The 25212-nt window shown below is 38.6% G+C and overlaps 1 protein-coding gene across 2 annotated transcripts in view; it reads right to left on the minus strand.

Annotated features, from left to right (window-relative positions):
* The window catches only part of CHID1 (chitinase domain containing 1), a 111858-nt gene that overhangs the window by 82594 nt on the left and 4052 nt on the right, over window positions 1–25212 (minus strand). For both annotated transcript variants that reach the window (XM_058420961.1, XM_040068725.1), the window contains exons 3-8: window positions 24044–24193; window positions 22589–22721; window positions 21565–21609; window positions 20156–20262; window positions 18812–18873; window positions 9515–9607 (exon numbers count right to left, since the gene is read on the minus strand). In XM_058420961.1, coding sequence (XP_058276944.1) covers window positions 9515–9607; window positions 18812–18873; window positions 20156–20262; window positions 21565–21609; window positions 22589–22721; window positions 24044–24193 — 590 coding nt within the window. The remainder of the gene's footprint in view (window positions 1–9514; window positions 9608–18811; window positions 18874–20155; window positions 20263–21564; window positions 21610–22588; window positions 22722–24043; window positions 24194–25212) is intronic.

Genomic DNA, 25212 nt, shown 5'->3' on the forward strand with positions numbered 1-25212 from the left:
AGTGCTACAGATTCACATCACAAAAGCCCTGGGAGTGGTTCCTTCATGAGCTTCATATCACTGGGGGACTGTGAATTCTAACAGACTGACAAGTGAAAACTTGCTATATTTTTATCAGGAAGCAGAATGGTATCTCTGTACCTAATGAATTTTTTGCAGAACATTAAGGGCTGGCACTCTTCTTTAATATACACATCCCATCCCAGCTGTTGCCTTTGCAGTCCTTGCTCTCCAAATAGGGAGAAGCACGCGATCTGTTCTTGCCATGGAGTAGCCCAGACAGTTTTCATGAAGCCAAACTAATTACCTGTGGCCCATCTGGTTTACACCAGACTGAAGTCAAGAAGGGGAAACATGCCAAGCAATATATATCCTGAAAAGAAAGCATGAAATCTCAGCAGACGGCTAGGGACAAATAAGCCTGAAAACTGCTGTCCTCAGAGCTGAGGCATGCTGGCAGACCAGTCACTTACAAATTCTTAAGTCAGTTGAAAAATACAGTATATCTAAAACTCTGAAGTCAACATAAGAAATATACATCTGACAAAACTAGACAATCTGACTACTAAGAAGAAAAAATTAATTTTGACACATGTTGTATTTACCAGTTCCATTTTGGGGAAGGTCAACTGTACTCCTTTCATGCTGCTTCTGTTACATTGCTTCAGTCTCTTCATAGAAGCCATTTAAGAAGGACTATGCACAAATGAACATCCACTGTGTCACCATTTGCTTCTCCTAATTTCCAAACTATTCTAGTGCCTTTCATGCCAGGGCTTAATGCCCAGGCAAGCCATGCTCCAAAAGCAGAACATCACGCAAAACAAACTTGTACTCTGGAGCATATGAGCCTAATTTAAAAACTCTAACACACCAAATGTAGCCTTAATTCCTCCTTGCATAAAATGCTCACCATTTTTCTTCTCTTTGTTTTTCGGAACGTTTTCCAACTTAATACTGAAACTTATGTAGTAATTGCTCTACACCAGCTGGTTCAGAATTGGTAGAGCTACAAATGACAGATATGCAGAAAAATATATTCCATCCTTTCTTCTCTTTGACTGTTGTTAGCTGACCTACAGATTATTTTAATGATGCTTCCTAGTGGGAATTCAAAAACACATGCGTGGAACTTCTTCTTGCTTCAGAAGATGCCAGTAGAGTCAGACCTTCATTGCATTGATTTTCTGTTGTAAGGTACAGTCTTTCAAGGAGCCAGTTCTAAGAATAGATTTTTTCCTCTTGAATCCTTTCTCAATCTATGCAAAATGCAGGAACATCTCATGGCTGCAGTCAGAGCCACACTGTACTGAGCTGGCAGCCCAACAAACAGTAGCAAAACCAGGGAAGTCGTCAGCAAGGGAAACGTAGTTTAGAGCCATTAACAAACATCTAAATTTACTGTAGCTAACAGAATTCACTTTCAAAAGAGATGTAACTGACAGACCTATACTTTGAGCCTTTATGCGGGGAAAAACATGAGCCTAGTTGTAGCTTTCCCCACGTAGCATGATTATGAGCAGGATTTAATAACATCACCATAACTTGAGGACATTATTAAACTTGCTCCAGTAACTGTTACTCAGAAGTAGACTGTAATAATTTCCTACTGAATTTTCTTTTCCCCTCAGTATAAACTCATCTCAAGTTGTATCTTGTGATCCAAATCAAACATATTATACAGGTTCTCTAACATGCAATAAAAATGATTACATCAGTTAGCCTAGACAGCCCACTTAAGAGTGATTTCTGTGGCTTCTTGAGTGCTGAATTTCATGCACAGAGCCCAATTAAAAAATCTCTTGACATGTAACTGTACTCTCCATATTCCTGACAGTCTCTTTTTTTAGGATACTTACAGGAAGATGGACAACTATGGGAACAACAGAGGCTAAAGTTTTATTACCAACTAGCCACAATGAATATGAAACTGTGCATAGTTAGCTTTCAGCTTTTCCCTCCCAAGTCACATTTTCTGTATATTGATTGTCCAAAGAGACTGTCTTCCAGCATCAAACTTCCTTATCAGCAACAGCAAGCATGCAGAGCATATTTGGTATATACTTACTAACTCTACAATAAATAAACAAACACTTATAATTTTTAGAATTGATTGCTTTTCTGTGACCTCATTAGTCAAACTGGAAGGAAAAGTAAGAAAGATTAGACATGTGGAAAGCTCAGAAAAATTAAGCAACAGTTTTAATGATTCCAACAAAATAAGATTATTATGACCAGGTTTCTCACAAATATTTTAACTTCTCATAATTTTAAGTGTATGTATTGGCAAAGCAGAATCCTACTTAATAAACAGTATTCTACAGAGTTGGTTTTCTAACATACTGTTATTTGACTTAATCTGATAATAGGAAAATTCATCTGAAACAAGCAATATGTTTCCCGCTGGTTTGATCCCTGACATTCTTAACTTACCAAAAGTTCAAGGCTCTACATTCTGTCCCACATAGTCCTTCCTGAGAATGATGTTAAAAGTAAGTGACAGTTCCCATTTCACTCCAAAACAGACACATTAGAAGCTGCATATATTTAACTGAATTTGTTTACCATACATTATCATAAAAATTACCCTGCTGTTTACTTGCATATTCTACATCAGAATTGCTACTTGCTAGAAATACTTCTAAGGAAAACAGTGTGTATATATACACAGGAAGAGTAAACCAATGAACATATCATTCCGTATACACAAAGTTATGGCAAGGCAATTGAATCTGCAGCAACTTCTAAAGATGACAGATTACTGACATAAAACAAAAATATAATTACAAGTATCTGTTAATAATCAGTTTCTAAAAGAACAAAGCACCTATTTCCTTTATCACATATGCAAAACACTGGTCAACAGCAGCATCCATTAGGCTGAGCAAGTGTGAAGTCAATGAGCAATTATTCATTGTGTGCTCTTCCTACTTTCCAGTGTATGTATATTTATAGAAAGTGCAGAAAAGAGCATGACAGCACAAAGTAAGAGGAGGATGAGATGTCTGCCATCCTGCCAATCTTTCCAAGAGGCAGAGTAGCAAAACTAAGCTGGTATCGACTGCTACTGCATAGCAGCAATGAAGACTGCATAGATTCTGGTAATTTTCATTGCACAGCAGCTCTACAAATAAAAGGCCGAAGATACTTAAGACCATATTTCACATCCACAATGTTTTTGCAGCAAGAATAAAGAATATACTGAGTAGCTGAAATGTTAATTTTGAAGAAGTGGCAGTTTAGTGCTGGAAAATACTGATAATACATACCTATAAAAGTTTTAAGTAACAAAAAGAGAAGCGGTAGATTTTTTTCCCTTACATATGCAAATATGAAATCCAAAACTGGGGATGCTTGCAGTATTTTGATGAGACAAGAACATACATTATGTTCAAATATTTGAAGAGAGAAAGTGGTTTGGGCTCCTGTAGCTTTAAAATGAAAGCTGTACTACAGCTGTGCACCTCAAGAAGTGAATAAAGACAGAAATTTTTCTAGAAGCTGTGAGGTTAAGTGTACCTTTTATCAGGGTGAAACATGTTTGGTTTTAATTTAAATACTGCTTTGATATATGCTATCAGAAACTAGCCAGGAGATAACAAATTATTCTAGCTAAACTGTATGCAATTTGCCAAAAATAGCATTTTTTGAGAATGATGCGAGCACAGCGATACCTCCAGTGGTTTGTTTACAATGTGCTTCACCCTTAGTAATAACCCCCAACACCATGTCCCACAAAGCTGAATGAAACCATCTTCCTCACTGACCTCTACTTTGCACTGGCAGGCATGTTATTAAAACACAGCTAAGAACAGCAGCTACTTTGCATACAATTACTTAAATCAAGGATCAAGGTTTGACATATCTAGTTATTATTGTGCTAGACTTGATAAAATTATGAAAAGTATAAAGCTACTTTGTGTTACCTGAGGCTTCTTAAACAATTGAAACAATCTCTTTCTAACACTGTCTTCCATGCATTTTAATTATGATTGATGCATACAAAGCTCCAAAGTTTATGGATTTTTCAGCAGATTCCTGGTATTTTTTCTCAGAAATGCAGCAGTAGCTACATGTGCCCTGTCTGCCTAAAAGGTCTCTACCAGGGAAGGTAGCGTGTGATTCCTGTAATCCATTTCTCTATTAGACTCTTGGATACTCCTCAACCAATTCACCTCCTCCTGGAGTTCCCTGAGGGCTTTCCAGTTCAGGAAACCCCCTGGGCAGCACACTAGAGTGCTCCACCCCAGATCACACTGACAGTTCAGCCTCTCACCTCAGCACCTCAGTTTACTTGTTTACTTCACAGTTTACTTTCTCTCATTTAGGGATTCCGTACAACATCAAGAGATAAACAATCATCTGTTATTCAAGGAGCAGCTACTGTCTCGTAGCCTGAAGAGAGGTGTGTTAAAAGGATATCCATCACACAGGACAAACTGCCTAGTGCATATCCTAACCATCAAAATGTCAATAAAAAGTATAGTATTATATTATGAAGTGACACAACCAATGCCATTTTTACTTCTACTTTGTCCAAGGCATTATACTTCTTTGGATGATAAAAGCCCAAGGAAAGCAATCACTAACAACCTAAATAGAGTTATTTAACACTGTGTTTAACAAAATGAACAGCTTTTAATGAATGTATACTGAGACTTCACATATTTATATCAGATGTCTGTAATGGACTACAAATGCCAGGAAGGCAATGGTTATGCAAGCATGGATAGATTGAGAATCCCATTGAAGACAACACTGTAGCTACAGCTTCCAGGAACTTTTTGTCTTTGTTCTTTCTCAGAACAGCAAGAAACAGGAACATTACTGATGCTCCCTCCAATGATAGCTTACGTAAATAAATTTAATTTTATTAACGCATTGTTTTCTTGACAGTAGTTGCGAAACACAGTCGATAAAATGGCTGCTGAACCTGGGCAAAACATGCAATAATCTAGTCAGATGAAACTCAATTTACCTGCAGACAGAAAAGAGTTACTATACAAAGTCTCACTTTTCATTTTGAGAATACATTCCTAATATTATAAAGAATTTAAGTACAGAGAAACAAAATTACCAACCCAATGCCTATGAGTTATGAGAACAGGTGCAACCAAATTTCAAGGTCCATTTGCCATATTTATTTTTCCCCCAAACATCTTTATGCAAGTGCATATTTAGGCATAAAGGTAGTTCACTCCAGCACAGCTACTCTATTTGGAAAGAGGCTTGTGAAATCAGCATAAAAACATCTACACATCTTTCTGCAGTATAATTTCTGCAGCATAATAAAACATTGAATTGCATATATTTAAGGCAGGAATTTAATCAAGCCCAGGGTTAGTAGGAGCAATGGTTACTGATGGTTACCCACCACCAGCAATGGACAGAATATGCCTGGCTAGCCACTGACCTTATGTCCTGGGTAGCCATATGCCCTGGGTTTATACATGCACCAATGTCTATGCATGTTAAAAGCAGAAAAATTCTAACTTTTTGAGACATTCTGTTGAAAGATAGAGTGGAAGTCTTCAGCAAACCATCTGCTCTAGCAACCACTTACACACCACTGCGATCCTTGCATGTGTCTTCAGACCTCTGCAACTGCAGGACTCCAATGCACAAAGGAGAATTACATACACATACACACTTTGTAAAGAATAGCTGTGGCTCCTGCTGTTCCTCTCTCTTGTAAATCATTTACATTTGCAGGAAAATCATGCAATTCATGGACATCAGGTGGATGAAAACACTATCTCAATCTCTGTTTTCCGCCATGGGAGCTCTACATGCATTCTCTATGACAGTAAATCTTACTAGAGAGGTTCCTGCCTTCCAATCAGCATCCAAACACATTCCCAACTCTTGATTACTCTTGATTATGCCAGCTCAACTGTCCCTGGTTAATGTTGTGAAAAGCTATAAAAATGTGTGGATTTAGAAAGAGTGAAGTTTTCTTTTAGTCCAGAATATTTTACAAGCAAACCAAAATCCAAAGGTACCACTAGCACCTTCAGTTACTAAAGCAAGGTTCAGTAGAGGATCAGTCTCACTTAGTTTTTGTTGCAAAAGTTGAATTTGAGAAGTTAAACAGATGATCCAGTATGTTTTCTTCCTGCATCCCACACTCGATCTCATGTGCAGTGCTGCATTTTGCAGACGGGTTTTCCCTCAGCAAACTGGTATTTTTAGCTCTTCAGTGTCTTCTTTCAGATAGCATTTGCTGACAGACTGCTTTGATCTTAATGCATATCAAAAGAGTATAAATTACAAATTCCTAAACAAACTGCTTACATTTGACTGTGCTCTTTAAATTTTAATCAGCATAGAACACAAAAGGGACAATGTTTCAGCTCCTAACATCCCAGCTGGGTAGGATACTCCACATATAGCTCATGTCTCCTTTATCCGTCTATTGCCAGCTGCTGAACTCTGATATATTTTTTGATTCTTGACAGTACTTATTTCCATGCCTTTAGCTGTATTTTTGAGGAATAGTCTACAGCGATTCCAAAAACTAAAGAATGTAAGATGCATTAAACACACTTTCAACCATGTGGAAATGTTAAAACCCAAAGTGGTTTCAAGACACAAGACATTTAATACCCAGTAGCAGGCACTTTTCAGTTGAAGCCTTGTATCCTACAAATCAAATATTTTCAAGTACAGCTGCTATCCAAAACATCAAGTAAGGCAGAAATAAAATTTCAGAATTCTTGTTATTGATATAATTAAATCCAATATATTTCTAATATAATGTCCATTATACATGGACATTGTGAATGTTTTTAGTTGTTTCTGTAAGTTATGAATCTATCTGCAACAACCTATTTACTCAAAAACTTCAAGTGTTTTTTCTAGTTAATGCAGTAAGAACGCATACATGGAAGACAGACAGGTGGCTTATGTAAGATTTTTGATTGAAAAGAATGTGATTATTGAATTCTTCTGGGTCATAAAAGTTTATGGATAAATCCCAAAAATTTTAGGAATGCATAAATATATATATATATATATATATATATATAAAAAATTGGTTTAGAGAAATTATACTTTTAGATTCTTTTATATAAACTACAGCTGTTATTTCTCACAGCTTCTCTACAGACAGACCATTTAAGAACAGGCATGTAAAACTTATTTCAGATCAAAAATTGCACTTTAGATAGGCATCTCTTTCCAGCTCTAGCAGTGCACCCCTAAATCTCAGTTCAGAAAGGTTCCAGAACTGTGACCTCCCTATTGTGTCAATATGCAGGACAGCAGGAGGCAGCAATGACAACACAAGATCCAAACCTCAGCGTGGCGTTCAACAGAGAAATAGTCCTGAAAGAAACAGTCCTGAAAGTTACCTTAAAAATGCAAATTCTGGTCCAGGCAAAACATGTTTAAGAATACAGAGGTTCTACAGAGCCTCCAACTGCTGTTCAGGGATTTAGAAAAAATGGACTGTAGAGCCCCACATGACTTACAGAAACAAAACAGATTTAGGTCCCTCTGGCTGACCTACATCAATAGGTATAACAATGAACAGGAATGTTGAGGTTTGCGCTATTCTCCACTTTCTCCCTACCACCAAAAGCACAAATGCATTTCAAACGTGAATACTGTTTATAGCAATTACTTAAATTCTACCAGAGCATGCATTAGCATTTTAAAAAGCATCTGTGTGATGCAGTGACTGATAAGGCACTTTAGAAAAATGTTTTAAAATGCTCTCTTTTGCTTTACCTGCAATAGACTAAAATTAATAGCAACAGAAAATTACTTTTTAAAGTAACTATCAATTGGGATGAGATGTAGGACATAAGAGGGCAGCATGAAAGACTGGAATTAATGACAGACAGGAGATAAGACATAATAATTTTGCATTATTTTTGATTTAACCAAATCAGAAGAAACTCAAAGTACTTGTTAGCACCACTGAAAAGCCATGTGATGCAAAGGCATACCAACCCACAATTTTCCAGAGAAATCTGCAAGAAATTAGAGGATTAATGATCCAGAGTCAAGGTAAAAGCATAGGTGCTTAAGGAATAGGAAACAATCTCCTCAAAATGCAGCTAGGCCTTAAAGTAAAGGGCTCTGCACAAGTAATATTTTACAAAACTGTCTACTTTACCAAGTTACATGGAATTTATTATTTTCTTTTGCCACAGTCTTCAACATATTGTTTCCCTCTCTCTGCCTGTCAAAATTGGGCGGCCAACCCCACATGGAAGCAAAAGGATTTTTGCATTAAATTAGCTAGTTCTCATAAGGATATAAATCAGTTATAGCATGCAATAGAGGAAAATATAAAGAAACAAGAAATACCCTCAAGTACATACTTCACAGAAAATAAACTGCAATCAGATTTCAGGCAACTACTGAAGAACAAAACTAGGTAGATATTATTCTGGGCTTACAGTCTTAGGATGATAGGAAGTACCATTATTCAGGAATTAGTTTGGATGGGGTTACATTACTAACTTACAGAAGAGGTGACACCACACCTATAGGGCAGATGTTAACTGATCTCAGCAGACAGAAAACCTTTTAGTCACCTACTACAGGATCCTTGAATCTTTTCAGCCACATGCATTTAAGTCTGCACAGACAGCTGTAAGCAGAAATGCTTTATTTCCCCAGCATGCTACAGGACCTCCTCATAAAACTCAACAAAAACTTGATGTCATTGCAGAGAAAAGTCCATCCACAGAAGCAACATTCACCAGACTGCTCAAGCATTCAATTTTCTCAGCCTTTTTAGCACTTTGAAAATGAATGTACACTGAAAGATGTGACAGCCTACAAGAAATTTAGGAGGCTGTACAACACTGTCCTGAAACTGTGCTGTTAAAACTGTGCTGTCATAATCTGTATTGGCTGTGAGCCTATCCATACTGCTGTACAGCCCAAGGTGAGAAAAATAAGAAATGGTCACATTTTTCACTAACTGCCAACTGACTCTCACTTGAAAAAGTACCTAACAATGCTTCTCCATTTGAGTCACATTACTGAGTTTTCATATGCAGGCGTAAGGCTGCTGAACAGCTTAAAGGAAGAAAGGAAACTTGGGGGGAGGTGGGGAAAAAATAAGCTTGCATTGCCAACTATGCAATTGTTAGCAATTGTTAGCAACTGTGCACTCACAGCTGGGAAAGTCAACCACATCCTGGGCTGCACCAAGGGAATTGTGGCCAGCAGGTCAAGGGAGGGGAGTCTGCCCCTCTACTCTGCTCTCATGACACCCCAGCTGGAATTTATTAGAACAATAATTTAGAACATAGCATAGGATCTCTCCTTGTTGGCTCCTCTATCACATCAGAAATTAAGAGGTATGTATGAGTGCACATAGTTACCAAGACTATTCAGTGCAACACACATGCAGAAAGGACTACTGATCAAACCCAAACAATTTCTTCTTCTTTAAAACTGCACAGCTTTAAACAAAGCTTTGAACTTACTGTTTGATTATCAGACAAGAAAGTATTTCTCACATGGAAATTGCTATCTAAACAGGAATACTTACCCTGCTGCAACTGCAGGAGGGATGACCAGTATGAGTTTAAGTTGTGCTTCATGCAGAGCTTCAGAAAGGTGAGTGAGCAAGTGAATCAACTCCCTGAAATAAAAACATACTATTAGAGGGAAAGGCAGGAAAACTGCTGATATATATTGAGAAGAACAACTAACAGTAGTAATAATTGAAAAGATGCAGCTGGCAAGAGAGACAAGCACAATTTGTTGCAAATGATCATAGCAGAAAAAACAGTTAGAAAGACTGATTAGGTTAACCCTCTTAAAGGAATATGAACACTGCACTGCTTGAGACAGTCTTAGTTTTATTGGAACCGGTGATTACCCTGGGGTTCTAAGTTTTTGTTAGTTTTATTTTTAACTAACTATGCATTGTTAGCATGTAAAACAAGACAGCATCTTATTAGAACAGGTCACCTCTTGGGGTCATTCTTGGTGAAAAGAATTAGATCAATAAAAGAACTAAACACCATTCTGAAGAAGCAGGTTTTGAAGAGATTGAAGTTGTCACAGTGCTACTACACACAAGAATTTGTGAAGATGCTTTCACAGCAAAACATGCAGTCTTCAAGGGATATTTCTGAGGCCTGTGTTTAGAAATATTTTTCTGCTGGTTTTTCTCCTGTATAAATAATCCTTTTGTTTCTTCTTTCTTCACTGTATACCTACAAAATACATGTTTGACAATGTCCTATCTGGAAATAGCATCTTCTGTCTGCATCATTTAAATAAAGACTTCCACAAAAGCTGATTTTCATATCCATGTTCTTGATATTTCAGTAGGAAAATAAACTCTAAAATTCTTATGCAAACTGTTTTTAGCACTCCTAACTGGAAGGATGATATTAATAGAAAACCCTTCAATCTGCAGAAACTAAGTTTAATGTCATCTTAAGAGGAAATCCAACATTACTTTAAATTTGCACTACAAACATGGCCTTTCTGAGTGCCTTTCTTAAGCCATTTGATTTTTCAGAAGTTAACTTTCCTATTTTTCAGCTGGCCAGGAGGATCCACAAACACAGTCAGATGATATTAGTACAGAACTCTAGATCTGTTTAGGACTACACTTAAATCAGAACCAAATAGAAAGCAACTTCACCATCAATTCCAGGAGGCTAAAAGTGCCTAAGCAGGAAAGGCGGACTAGACAAAAGCCATCATCCAAGCTGTTTGCTCCACTTAAACTGACTTAGACCTGAACTCTCAGAAACAACATCTCGGTACTGTCACGCCTTTCAAGGCAGTATAATCCTAGAGATATTCTCCTGAAGCTATTGCTCTTCCTATATAATTATCCATCACAGTGATTATGCTTGATTTTCACAATGTAGACACTATCCAAAGGTAGCCAAGTATTTCCATTTTCCCTGAAATGGTTTGAAGCATGATGAAAACTTCCTAGGGCCTACAAAAGCCATTACTTTCAAAATCCTGGCAAACAAAGCAAGCATATTTTTTTACCTTCCCAATACCATCAATATTTTGTGCTTGCAATTTGAGAGCTGGCTGTGCTGAACAGCCCTTAACAATGAACTATCACACTATCTCTTCTGGGGGAAGACATGGGATTACAGTTTTTTACATGGGAATCAGCTTTTGGTCTGTCTGCAGCATGGACTTCTACCATTCTTGATCTGGGAAACCAACAGCTTTCCTTCCTGTTACTTTACCACATTCATTCCCTACTACGAGTGTCTCTATTCAGACAAAACACTTATATGAAAGAAGAATCCTTTTCCATAGGAGCACGTTAAAAAAATTACAACACTAAGCAAAGCAGACATTTATTGACATAAACACACACATCCATCACAATTCCCACATGACATAATCTGATCAAAAACTATAATCAGTATTAAAACTAGGTAAGCAAGCTTCCCCACTGATTTGTATCTTGTGCCTTAGTGACCTTTTTACCTAATTATGCCCAAACTACAGTGCAACTCAACCTTTATTAGATGTCAGAGATGCTATATATAAGATAAATTTGACCACAGAATCAATTCCTCTCGCCTTGAGATTATTCTGTGGTGTTCGTCAGCAGGGATGTCTCTTCTCTGCCTGGCTGCCTTCGTTAGCTGTAGGAGCTTTGAGAACTCTACACCATGCAAAACATTTGCTGACTTTTACTGTTTAGAATATGAGAGGATAAAAAGTACCTAGCATAGGGACACAACAAGATAACATCTTTTTCATTCAAAAACAAGTTTAACACCCTCACTCCCATTCTGCAGACGCAAAAACTGACCCACAAAGGCAGTGACATACCCATAAAAATAGTGACTGCAAAAAAACCACCCTCATATTTTGAAACATATAAGTGTAGGACCATCACCTACAAGTGTAAACACAGGACAGAGACTTGTGGCCTGAAAAAGGGGCAGGAATTCAGTCTGGGTTTTTGGTGCACTTGGGACTCTAAAATAGGCAACATCTAAACAGCCACTTCCTACCCTTCCCCCACAAAATTCAATCAGTATTGATGTGGCTGAAAAATAATTACCTTCAACTTGAAGGAGGTCAAGAAGAAAAAGGATAGCTGGAGAATTGCAGATTTTTGCTCAAGAAACCCAGATTAACATCTATTCACTAACCTGTCAAGCCAGGGTTCTGGGCCCTGAAAACTTTCTGGCAAATCAGGCAGGAAAAATGGCTCAAGACTTAATTTAGGCTCACTTCCATGTGCTGGCCAAGACAGATGTAGTGAATCAAATGTGCACTCTTCCCGCTCCTCCAAAGAGCAATAGCAGAACGTTCATTTATTGTGCTATAAATTAAAATGTTACTGTGTCTCAACAGTGTTTTCCTGTGTTTTAAATACAATATTCTCCAATGTTACCACTGGTCATTTTGAAAGAAAAACTACGGATGTTTTAAACATTATAATGAGGTACAGGAAAGAAGGAATAGAATCAATCTTTCAAAAAAACTTCATTAAATATTTACCAGACACTTCACTATAGTCAAGTTTAACTTCAGACCAGCTACTGAAATACTGGCAGCTTTAAGATGTTACTTTCAGCTAAGTAAGGTCTACTTCATTTATACTGTTTCAGGCCTTACCCTATCATTTCTATTTGGTAGGCCAATTTTCCAAATGTTTATGATTTCAAAGTACCTTGTCCCTTACAAAGTACGCAGACCTCCAAATTTTCACCACCCATAGTTTGTGGCAAACTCATTTTTCCAAAAATCACTTTTCCCAGAATTGCTGGTCTACTGCGTTTTGGACACGTTGTAGAACAGTTTACTTCAGTGCACACGAGTGGGATGTCAATGCAATTGAAAGGCCTTGCAGAAGAGAAAAAAGGTTTTTGTACCCTTCCCTTCAGTTACACCACTCTTCAAAGCTCTGCAGCTTTCCAACTTCAGTCACCTTTCTGCACAAATTGGGAGCCACTGCTCCCTAAAATTTATGCCTTGTCAAGAAAATTGGACAAAATAAAGCTGTCTACCTGAAGAAGAAATTGCCCTTTTCTGCCATTTCACTGCCTAGTTAATCCCAAGAAACTGGAGTGAATTATGGCAAATCTTTGATTAATAGATTAATTTTTCAGAGACTAAAATGAAGGATACAACTACCAGAAGAGTTTTTCCTCCTATACTCCTACCAACATTAATAAGATGCCTGAAGGTCATCTTCTGCATAGAGTGACAAAAACCCCACGTTTTTCAGATTGATTCTGTGTGATGGCAGTGCCATCTGTCAAGTAATGCTGGACTGATCAGAATATTGTGTGCATTTTTATGTAGCCTGTGAGAGTATTATATTATGCCTTTTTCACAACATATTCAAGTCTCTGGAGAAAAATAAACCCACCCAGTAAACCCACAATTGAGATTAGTAAGTGAGACATGGTCTTGTCTAGCTGTTAACTAAATAAGCAGAAAAACCGTTGCTTGCTCAGGTCTCTCAATATTTCTGCCATGTATTATTTCTAAACATAAATGCCATGGGATGAATAACTTGGAATATTTTACTGCAAAATAGGCAAGAAAGTTTTAGGAAAAAAAAGACAGTTATTTAAGAAGTAGGTTTAAACTATAAGAAGCAGCAAAACAGATTAGAATTGAGGTATCATCTGCATAGGACATCTCAGCTCATTTAGATTTCTATTAGGAGACTAATGTGTTTCCTATGTGTTAGGGTAGAAGGTGGGCAGCTGAACCCTTTTTCACTGTGCAATGATTGCTAGCATGAAAGGAAGCAGCATCAGTTAGATGCAGTCTTTCATCTCCCATTAAATTTGATGTCACTGTGGTTTGTATATTAATAATTCTAGTCCCAGAAAACACAAGGGAGATGTAGCTACCAGTGCTACAGAGGGTACTTCAAAGTATCTGTATTAGACATCTGCGAGAGACTGAAGTGGTCGGTACAAAGCCCCCAAAACAGGCCCATGCACAAGTACCAAAGCAATTCAGGTTCTTCAGATGGAAAAGGTGTTATCTCTAAGATTAAGAACATAAACAGAAGATCCTAATGCCATTTTATACATGTGAAAATACACAAAGCATGCATACAGCATTGTTGTGTAAGACTCGAGGCACCAAGGCTCCTACATGAACAGCCAGAGAAGAGGCTGCTCAGGATATCTAACACAAAAGCAGGCAGGCACATTCAGGCACATAATCCTCTTATAAAAACTGATGACATTGATAAATCAACATTTAATGAACATGCAAAAGAAAGCAGCACAAAGTATTCATATAATTTAAGACTTTAGTCTGTGAAGCATTACAGAAAAATTCTATAATCCCAAACCAGAACGATTGAAAAATTTTTTGTTCTTGAAAAAACCCCAACTAGTTTGAGTTAGTTCTACTTAAGAAGAACATAAACCAGAAGATATTAGTGACCCTGAAACCACAGAATTTCACATCTTAGTGGACGCCAGAAACATAACTTAGCAACATTTCACCTCATCTGTGATACCAGCTAGAATAAACAGGAAACTGAAGACCCTTCTTAGATAACCCCTTGGGCCTCGAAGGAAAAATGTTCACTCATTTCTAAAGTTGACCTGAGTATCCCAAAAAAGAAAGGTTTTCTAGAAACATGCAAAGGGCTGAGAGAGGTGTCTAAGTTTACCTAATTTTAAAAATGCTCAGTCTTCACAGGTTTTTAGAGTCTGGTCACAGGATTTATGTGTTACTGAAGAGACAGCACTGTTCCCCTCTTCCATAATTTAATAATCAGAGAGCTTTTAGGCAATTTTTAAGCCCCAACATCAAGGGAGAGCATGTGCTATGAAAATGCCCATCCAATATTCAGGTTCAGCAATTGAAAAGAGGCATCTCATGGGGACACTTGCTCAGCTGAGGTCAACTGAGAAGAGACCTTCAGCTGCAATTAATCCAGCTTTTTGATATATGAAGTAGTTTTTAAATCATAGCCCAGTTTAATGGTGAGTTAGGACACTAATTTGCAGGTTTTCAAATTCTTCTGTAGACTCATCTGCTTCTGGGTGCACTCTGCTAGAAGGTATCACTGTACATTGCCTTTAGAGAATGAATGCTGATTTTGTGGCCGAAACACCATATCAGGCACAAATGCTCCATAAGCAAATCCCCCCGTTATCATTTTAAGCTGGTTAAAGAAATCTGTGCTGTATCAAGTGTTCCTGCACCACTATGGCAGCGCATTAGATGGGATCACACGTCTTTTCCATAACACAGTTGAAAACATCACAGGAATAATTTCCATAGCTTTCCCCTTAACACAAATATATGAAATAAATAGACTAATTGAGTGCCATTTATTAATTTAATAGCTAGGTATGGACTTAATTAAGGTTTTGAAAAATGAAAACCATAATGATTCTCTGTGAAATATTTTTCCCTAGATTGACACCACAGCTCTAACACAGCATAGCAAACTGGCAGCTGCAGTGCACACCCGTACATTTTTATGCACCTGCGTTGAGTTTCACTAACCTGTTGCTAACTGCTTATGTGAGCTTATTCCTTGTGTCAGGGAAAAAAGGGATTTTTTAAATTTTATTTTTAAACTAAAACATGTTCACATTAAATAACATTAATAAACTGTATAAGCTATGCAGGTCTCCTCGTATTGTCAAATTGCTCTGACAGTACTTGAAGGCAAAATATCTGTTCCCAGGAGCATCATTATGCTCTTCTGTCCCTTTAACTAGAAGCAGGTTAAGCTACTTCCAGGCATTTGACCCTGAAGGATCTGAACGAGGAAAGCCTACACTGCACCTAGCAGTTACAACAGATGCGTTATTTGGAGCATGCACAAACACCGTCCAACAAACACTTCACCTCTCCAAAGGATTAGGGCTCATCTCTGGCTGACATCTCCTGCGAACTAATCCCCACCTTTCCGAGGTTAAGAACTTGCTTTACTACCGGTGTTAGCCACTTTCGGAAGACACAAACTGAGGGAAGATCAGGTGTGACTCACGTTACAATATTGCCACGCTGTGGGCTAGAGCAGGCATTGCGCTGCTCCAACTCTTCCGCAGGAACAAGCGAAACAAAAGACCGCCCATGCTCACCCAGAAAAAACTCTGCTCGGCCATTCAAAGTGAAATGAACTGATCCCCAAGTAACAGCACTCGAAGTGCAATAAAAATACAGGCTTGCCAACGTAATTCGCTTAATTTTTCCCCCTTAAGATCTGTTCTAAGAAGCTGTTCCCTCCAAAAAACATTATTAGGGAAAACTCCTGAGGCCAAGCCATCAAGCTTCAAAGCAAGTGATAGGAAAACACAATCTCAAAATGAAGACACCAGTCCCACAACTTAGAAGCATCGTGAGACAAGATTTCCAGGTACTAATGTGAGTCTCCTACACTCACAAAACAGCTGTAACTGCACACTGAGCCCAGCTTCACCTTTTTCAACTGGCATCATTCAGAACACTGCAATCCCAACACAAGACACCATGCAACTTAAAACACCCTAACCATTTCCAGGGACATGGAAATAAAAGGAGGAAAAACTCACTGCTGAGTTTCTAATTAAACACTTAGATCAGTCTTGAAATGGAGGAAAATCTGCAGTTCCTAACTTCTGTTTCCCTTTATTCTTTTGTGACAATCTCACATTTAAGTTAGGATAATCCTAAAGCGCTGTTCACAGTGACCACATATAATTACGCATTACCGACTCAGAGAAAAGGATCCAGTTACCATTACACGGTGTGAGAATAATCCTTTCATTTTCAGAAGTTATGGAAAATACTTCACACTCCTTTCTATCAATAACAGACAGACAGCGAATGGAAGTGGTGCTTCACCTAAATAAGAGTCAGGTAACTGAAAGCTAAGGCAACTAAACAACAGTATCTCCTCTAGTACGAACAGTTTTCATGACACCTGTTTCTCGTAGTGTCCTTCTGGACAAAATGTCCAGCACACAGTTAGATAAACTGTGCCATGCAAAGGGCCCTGGGGATCCTGCTCTGTGGGAAGCTGGATCGGAGCCAGCAGTGCCCTGGCAGCCAGGAGGGACAACGCTGTCCTGGGGGCATCAGGCACAGCATCACAGCCAGGCAGGGAGGGGACTGTCCCCTCTGCTCTGCACTGGGGCGGCCTCAGCTCCAGTGCTGGGGGCACTTGGGGTGCCACAGTATGAAAATGAGATGGAACTATCAGGGAGTGTCCGAAGGAGAGCCGTGGGGATGGTGAAGGCCTCGAGGGGAAGCCGTAAGAGGAGTGGCTGAGGTCACTCGGTCTGTTCAGCCTGGAGGAGACTGAGGGGAGACCTCACTGCAGCTACAACTCCCTCCCGAGGGGAAGAGGAGGGACAGGCACTGATCTCTCTGGCAACAGTTGCATCAGGAGATTTTTAGGCTGGATATTAGAAAAAGGTTTTCCACCCAGAGAGTGGCTGGGTACTGGAACAGGCTCCCCAGGGAAGTGGTCACAGCACCAGCCTGACAGAGCTCAGGAAACCTTTGGACAACACACTTGGGCACTTGTTTTGATTCTTGGGGATGGTGATGTGCAGGGAGAGGAACTGGACTTGGTGATCTTTGTGGATCCCTTTGAACTCAGCTGATTCTATGATTCTGTGAAACAACACCGTTTTAAACCATTACTCCTGGCAGAGAGCAGTATTTTTACCATGCCACAAATAAACTCATTTGAGCTAATAGAAAAGTATGTTTTGCTCATTTGTTTCATTTGCAATACAGCACTTTCATGCCAGTGTGTTTAAAATGATCTTCAGTGAGTCTTACAATGGCAGTTAAACAGTCTGTCTTATATCCGTGTTAACTAATAGGAAAACTACTGTTTTACTTAAATACAGTAAGCACAGTAAATAAAATGACCACTACCACCCACTTCTGACTGGCAGTTACTAATTGCTTCAGTCACCTTCTTGGCTACCTTATTAAGACACTGCACTATGTTCAGAACTCACGATACAGATAAGCTCTTAGGAACAACCTGGAAAATTACCTAATTATAAGCAAGAGCATATAGCTGAAGGATTACTCATTGCAGGGCAATTGATAGAGCCCTTTACAAAGCTAAAAAGATTCTGCAGTTTCAATTTTTTGTTCCCAAGTGTTAATTTTAATGGGAAAAGGTAGGACAGCTAATAGTACACTCAGTTCAAGAAGTAATTAAAATATGCCATCAGTCAACAGCATTTGCCCTAAACAGAATAACCTGGAGTAACCATTGTTTGAAAGGTGAAAGCCTTCCATAATGAACTCTGCATTCTGTGCAGCTTTCTTGAAGTTATTTTCCCCCAGACATTTTAGGCAACGGAGATCTGTAAGAAATACTGTGCTTTAGAAAAATAGATGCCTGAATTTCCCGAGAAACTAACACAAAATTTTCTGATTCCTGCACTGAATCATTAATTTCACCACCACATTCTGCCTTTTTCTCATGAAGCAGAAGTTTGGCATTTGCCTTAGATCTTGAAAGTATCACACTGTTCCAAGCCTCACCCAGTAACCTAAACCAAATAATGTTATGGAAAAGGCCAGTGCCAACATGGGAGTGAGTGTGCAACCAAGGTACCCTCTACATCCTCATACAAGTTACATCATGCAAAACCCAAGTATGAAAGACTAACGTGGCCTAAGTGGCTAAACCCACTGTGAAGATTATTATTTAATCTTCGATCGCTTCTAGAGTGAGGTAAACCCTTCTACTTCATTGTAAGACATGCAGAACAACCTTTAGTTGTTCTAGAATGAAGTGTATTTATTTTTAGACATATTCAAATCAACATGAATAAACTAAAAGGATGCTTTAAAGGAGCTGGTTTTTAGGAATTGCATCCTAGAGATTTATACTCACGTTTGCTTTTGATTTCCCAGCTGACTCCAAACTTCAACTACAAAACCATCAAAATTTTCGTTCTAAATAAAGAGAATTGTCAACAACACACATTAATGACCATGCAGTTATTTTTCTTGTACTATTACAGATCGAACATGCTTCATATTCTTACACCAGATTCATCTTTAACACAGTATTTCATGGAGAAGTCCAAGAGAAACTTAAACAATTTAACAAACACAAACATGCAAAAGCTGAAAATCTCTATTAGTTATCCGTGATGTCTACTCTTACAGAATAAAACAATATTGTATTAGGAAAATTCAGACACTAATGAAAGGTGGTTGTTAAGCAAATAATTTGACACACTTTTGCTTGTGTATCAGGCAAAAAACTCATGAGACTCAAGATGTAATGCTAATTCGGCATAGACATGATTCCAAATATCTCCCACAATTAGTCTCTCTTTTGATAATTTATTCTTAGCATGATCAAAGATACTGTTGTACTTCAGTTGATCTCCTTAAGAGGTGAAATGTTACTGAGGACCGAAAACTGATGTACTGGTTACAAATTTTAAGAAATTACTCAATTTAACTCTGCATCTAACTTCCTCTAGAGCACTGTAAGATTATATATGTCATGCAGCAAGTGAGAACTCCCATTCTGACAATAAATAAATAGGCTGCCACAAATCAAGCACTAATGCAGAATGTATTTTGGGTGCAACTTGTCTAGTCCCCCACATGGGATAGCTCTAAAGCCATTAGAAAGGGGTTGGCCAGAAACCTTAGAAAAATTCCCCTTCTCCTCTCCCTAGCTTCTTAACATTTTGAGGAAACTGGTTGATCAGACCTGATCAAAACTGTTCAGTAACACATATCCAGCAAGTGATTCTTGGTATTAAAAATACCTCCTTAGCTTTACTATACTGAGCCTGAATGTATTGCTGTATAGAAAACAGCACTCATTGCACCCATGACCCTTTTCCTGCCTATGAGAAAATACCATTAAGCAGTTTAGCCACAGCTCAATAATTATATTTTTAATAGAAATGTAAAAGAAATTTAAAGCAGGCAAAAATCAGAGTGCAGCTGCCAATGAGAACAAGGTTTTGTTGATTAGACTGATGTAGTCTCATATCAGACTTGTAGTTACCTGCACTTAGGTGTTGCTACATCTCATATTTACAGGAAACAGACACATACTAGGACACACTATTAAGAATCCTGTCTCATTATTGTTTTGAACAAATCTTATTTTGTAGAATACAAAGTCATGAGAAATGAGAAAATATCTATTAAAAAAGCAATCAAGTATCATCTCACACTATTTTATAAGCATCATAAACAGGTTTTTTACCTTGGCTAGCAGAACCATGTTCTTGGAAAGCTCCTCTATCTCATCTTCACTGCCAAAAACACTCTCAAAGTCTTGGTAAGTCCAGCCATCAAACAAAATTCGAGGCACTATCAGGCAAAGTTGTCAATCAGAAGTGAAAATTAAGAATTTATTATCTACACTGGAATGTTTCTGCAAAAACAGAATACAGCAGATACAAGCAGGGATGCCACTAAAAATCATATCCCATGACTGAGATCATTGTTTTTTCACTCTGACCAACTTCAGCAACATAGGTAAATTGACACTCTAGAACATTCTTCTTCATTTTAAGTTTAGTTAATGATCAGCACTGACGTAAGTTTTAAGAGAAGATACCTTCATTTGATTGAATGATCTTAACTGAAATACCATTTAGGTCTCAAGTAGAGTCCTAAACCAGCAACAACATAAGACACCAATCTTAAAGATGTGCATCTCTTCTACCACAATAATGAGGTAGAAAAGTACTCTTCAAACTCTAATTTACTCAATACACAGCACTATATTACTTCATTCTTCTACTCAACTCAAGGGCCTAAGACAAATTTTTACTTTTGGAAAGCACTTGAGCTTGCGTAATATCTTTTTCTAAAAACACAAAACATTAAAAACATAGACAGGAAAATTGCTGCTGGAACAGTTGACAATCATGCCCACAGGAAAGGGCAATGGATTTTATGGAGCTATGTCTAAGCCCCTTCTAACTACCATGGCTGTAAAAGAGTGTTTTAGAAGAGTATAGAGAGATTTTAAAGGCTTTATCCTCCGGCAGCTGAAGTACTTTAAAATATCTGACTGAGCATTCAATTTTTCTGATACATTTCGAATTTCATACTCCCTTCTGAATCAAGAAGCATTTCACAGTTCCACAGAATTCTTGCTATTGACAAATGTAAGAAGTCTAGCACAGCAGAATCTGTGTATGCCATTTTCCTTAAAGACACACACTCTAGCACATTCCATGAGTTCCCAGTTTCAAGAGGAAAAGAGACAAAGCAGGACTTTTCTATCATGCAGGAATGTCTGACTGACTGACTCAGATTTGGAATTTTTTTTCTTTTTAACTACACAGAACCCCAAGCAACAAGTTTGAAGACTTCTTTCCCCAGGGAGGCACACAGTGTTATATACTAGTATCTCTACAGGGCAGGCACTGTAACCCAGGATTTATTCAGGGATAAGAAGCTAAGGCAAAACATAAAGGCATCAAGAGGGTCAATACTTCAGTTACTTAACTATCTATAGTTTACTGATTTTTCTTCTCTATACAAGCTGTGCTAAGGTAATCTTCCTTCCTCCCATACAGACCTGGAAGAAAGCCTTCCTTTCCTCTCCTAGTAGCTAAAGAAGATAAAAAGCAAGCAAACAAATATAAACCAGAGGCTCACCTATTTTGATGTTTTTGGAGGTTTTTCTCACATCCTTCATCCAGCCTGTCAAACAGTATCAAGTAAGAGAGCTGATAAAATATAAATGATGTTGACGATGACAACATATTTTCAAGAATTCTTCAAATGATATAGCACAGTTTCATAATACACATCTTCCTGCCACACACTAGCAGTTCATAATCCACCCAGACAGAACATCGTGTGATGCACAGAATCAGAAGCCATGAACCTGCACCACAGCATTTACTACAGCCTGACCATAGTCCCTATCCAGCTCCTCCCTGCTTAGCTCTGCCTCGCTATGGAAGCTACCCTAGTGTCTACTCAGAACAACACTTCGGCAGCCACCAGGCATCACCTGGGAGGAAGGTTTGATTTTTTCAGATGGTACATGACAGTATCTCATCCACTTCTCATGGCACTCATTGCACTAGGATGAATTTGTTAGGAGGCACTAACACAGTAAGAATTATAGCTATTTCCAATGAAATTTCACATTCAATCAACTTTAAAACCATGAACTAGTACATACTAGCTGAAATTTAAACTTGCCGCCACTTTCCTCGCAATGAAGGGAAAAAATTCTCTTCAAATTAGAATTATCTTCCCTTTTTAAAACAAATTTGCCTAAAGGTTTTTGCAAAGAAAACAACAACAACAACAACAACAACAACACACCACAAAAAAAAACAACAAAACCCACAACAGGTAAACAACTGCACAGTGCAACATCAAAGACTGTTTTTCCCTGTACAGGATCTTTGCCCTTCCCTTTTTTAAGAGTGGCTTTGTGGACAGCATGGTGGAAAAGCCAATCTTTCTACTTACATTTTTTGACAAATATGCACATGTGGAAGCAGGAGAGGACAGAAAGAAGTTCACTCTGAAGAAAACCCAAAAAAATGGAACGGATGAAAGTACTTCACTGCGAGGCAGAGCCAGCAGAACCCACCTAGTATGCAGAAGCTACCTAGTCCACAACAATATTGCAATTTGTATTTGAAGAAAAAGAAAATATCACCTTGATCAGCATCATGGAGCCCAGTGAACTGGAACCTTTCCTTCCCTCTCCTTTTCACTTGTAACCAAACCGGTGAGATTAGAGTAAATTTGTTTCCAAATACTTTAGCAATGTCATAGCCATGGTTGTTCCACTTAAAAAACAATGGAGAGAAAAAAAGTGAGAGACTCAGAAACAAGATATACAGTTCACTTTTGACCAGTATAAACTCTTTAACATAAATGTAATCATCTGATAGATCCCTATTCGCTCATTTGAGGAAACCTTCTAGCATATTGCTTTCATTTAAATAAGAAAGTACTCTGGAAGCTCTGATAGCTATGTGAAAGAACGTTCAAATTGTGCTAATTTACCTGAATTTCAGCAACTTGCTTGTAGATTCCCATACAGTTTTGAATTTACAGACTCTGAATTTATGTTCAAGAGAACTCGAAAAAGGTGAAAAATTATAGGGCACCTATTTGTCTTTTGAGCAGTGTAACACCAAAACAAGTAAAAAGTATCCTCTAAAAAAAGGAAGAAACATTTATCATTCAAGAAAGAACGCTTTGAAGGCGATAGGATAGCAAAAGACATCAGTTTGACAGCAGCATACAATTGTTACTGTTGATTTAGCAGGTTCGAGTTGCAGCCCCCCTGTTCTGACTTCGCTTCAACTTCAACTGACTCACCACTGACAGAAAAATACTCTCACCTCTGTTAAAACCAGTGTTAAGGAAGCTTCCCTGTCTGACCATCCAGGAGCCACTCTGGCAGTCACACTCCCACCACTCCAGACTGTCACTGCTGAGGGCGACTCCAGTGACCCCACGGGTGCCCCTCTTGGTCCCTGCACACCCCACACTCACAGTCAGACAGGGTTTCCTCACCAGCTCAGCCCTGGGTTTCCCACGGCAGTGTCTCAGACATCTGGATCCTTAAAGCAATTTAATTGTGGTGCAGTAACACAGAAACAGCTCAAGCTGGTGCAACTGGGGAGGGACCCCCAACAAAGGAATCCCCAGGTTTTGTACCCTCCAAGACTGTGATAGTCTGGCGTCTTTCTGCCGAGCCCTTGGCTCCTGCTGTGTCCCAGTGTCCAGTCACCTGGCAGTGCCACAGCCCCCTGTGCCCTTCGCTGTCTGAAGGGTGAGCACCAGGTCACGGCCCCTTGCCTGGGGCTCCCACCCAGGCACAACCTGCAGCTCCCACTGCAGCGTGTACTGCTCAACACTGGGGGGAAGAAAAAACGATATGACCTAGACATCCTCCAAGAGACAGATGAGAGAACAAGGGTTTGAGACCACCTGAACCCCAAGCCAAGTCTCAAATACTTCTCTGGCTATTTGACTGTATTTGACCAGCAACCCCAATTCCTATAAAACTACTTTTAAAGCAGGGATGCAAACTTGCAGGTTAGCACAGTCTGCTGCACATTCATTCAAATCACAAATTTTACTCATTTTATCAACTTACAGGAGTAATATATCCCAGAACATCTCCTGAGAAATGTCGTTCCTTCACCTTCTTGGAGCAATAACTTCTATGTTCCAATATAATATCCTTTGCTTTTGGATCTGCAACTACCAATCCCCGGTCCTGAACATTTTTATCAGAATGCAGCTTCTGTGAAAAGACCATTATTAGAACAACCTATATGAAACAGCCACTTTCAATGGCAACAGACTCTAAAAACAACAGCAAAACAAATCACTTCATTAAACTCTGAGCACTCCTTTTAAATGATGCAGAGCATTTTGATTTGGAACTGAAACACACAAGTTCTCAGAAATTATTTGTCATCATCAGTCAACTTACTTTGTTTGGAAGGTAAAAAGCATATAAACAAAAACCAAACCTCAAGACATTATAAGAGTAGAGAACATAATTTATGACAGCTGATGGTGCTCTGTTTTCTAATCAATGCTTTCTGTCATATTACCCCCAAAATAATAAAAAGGGTTAGGAGTTCTTAACCAATAATTTAAACTGCATGTATTTTAGTCTGAGAATGTTGCATTGTGGTTACTCAAGGTCAAGATTTTAAACCCTCTTCTTAAGGGAGTAATGCTTCAACTGACCCAGCAGATAAAAACAGAATGAGAAGATTTAATAAGATGTGCATGGTAGGTATACAGAAGCCATCTATTGATTCATTGCAAGGAATTTATGGATACAGCCTGCCTTAACACCTTGTATTACCCTCACTACCTGCAGATGCGATTTGCTTCCTGGTAGATGTTGAGCAAGTAATACAAACAGTAACAGATGTATTTGCATAATGACAGGAAACAATAACATGCTCAGCAAGAGATGAGAGACTTTAGTATGCTGGCTCTGTTTTCTTTGATTATTGTGGGACTCTGAATCATGTCTGCCTGCAAAAGAAATACTGGTTAGAAGGCTCTTCAAGCTCTTTCATCAGGATAGAGCTTTCCCATTGGCAAGACTCCATTCCACCAGCAAATGACCTAGAGCTCTTGGCCCAAACTACTGTTCCCCACCCTGTTTTCCAAAGGGATGGAAGGGTGTTCCCTAAGGGGACAAAAACTTCCTGCTTCTGCAGCTTGCATAGAGGATAAAGCTCCAGAAGTCTACATATGTTTCAAGAAGGGAACCATTTGTGACACACAGAAAAGCTGAAG

The sequence above is a fragment of the Hirundo rustica genome, chromosome 6, assembly GCF_015227805.2.
Source record: "Hirundo rustica isolate bHirRus1 chromosome 6, bHirRus1.pri.v3, whole genome shotgun sequence".
In the NCBI taxonomy this organism is placed as follows: Eukaryota; Metazoa; Chordata; class Aves; order Passeriformes; family Hirundinidae; genus Hirundo; species Hirundo rustica.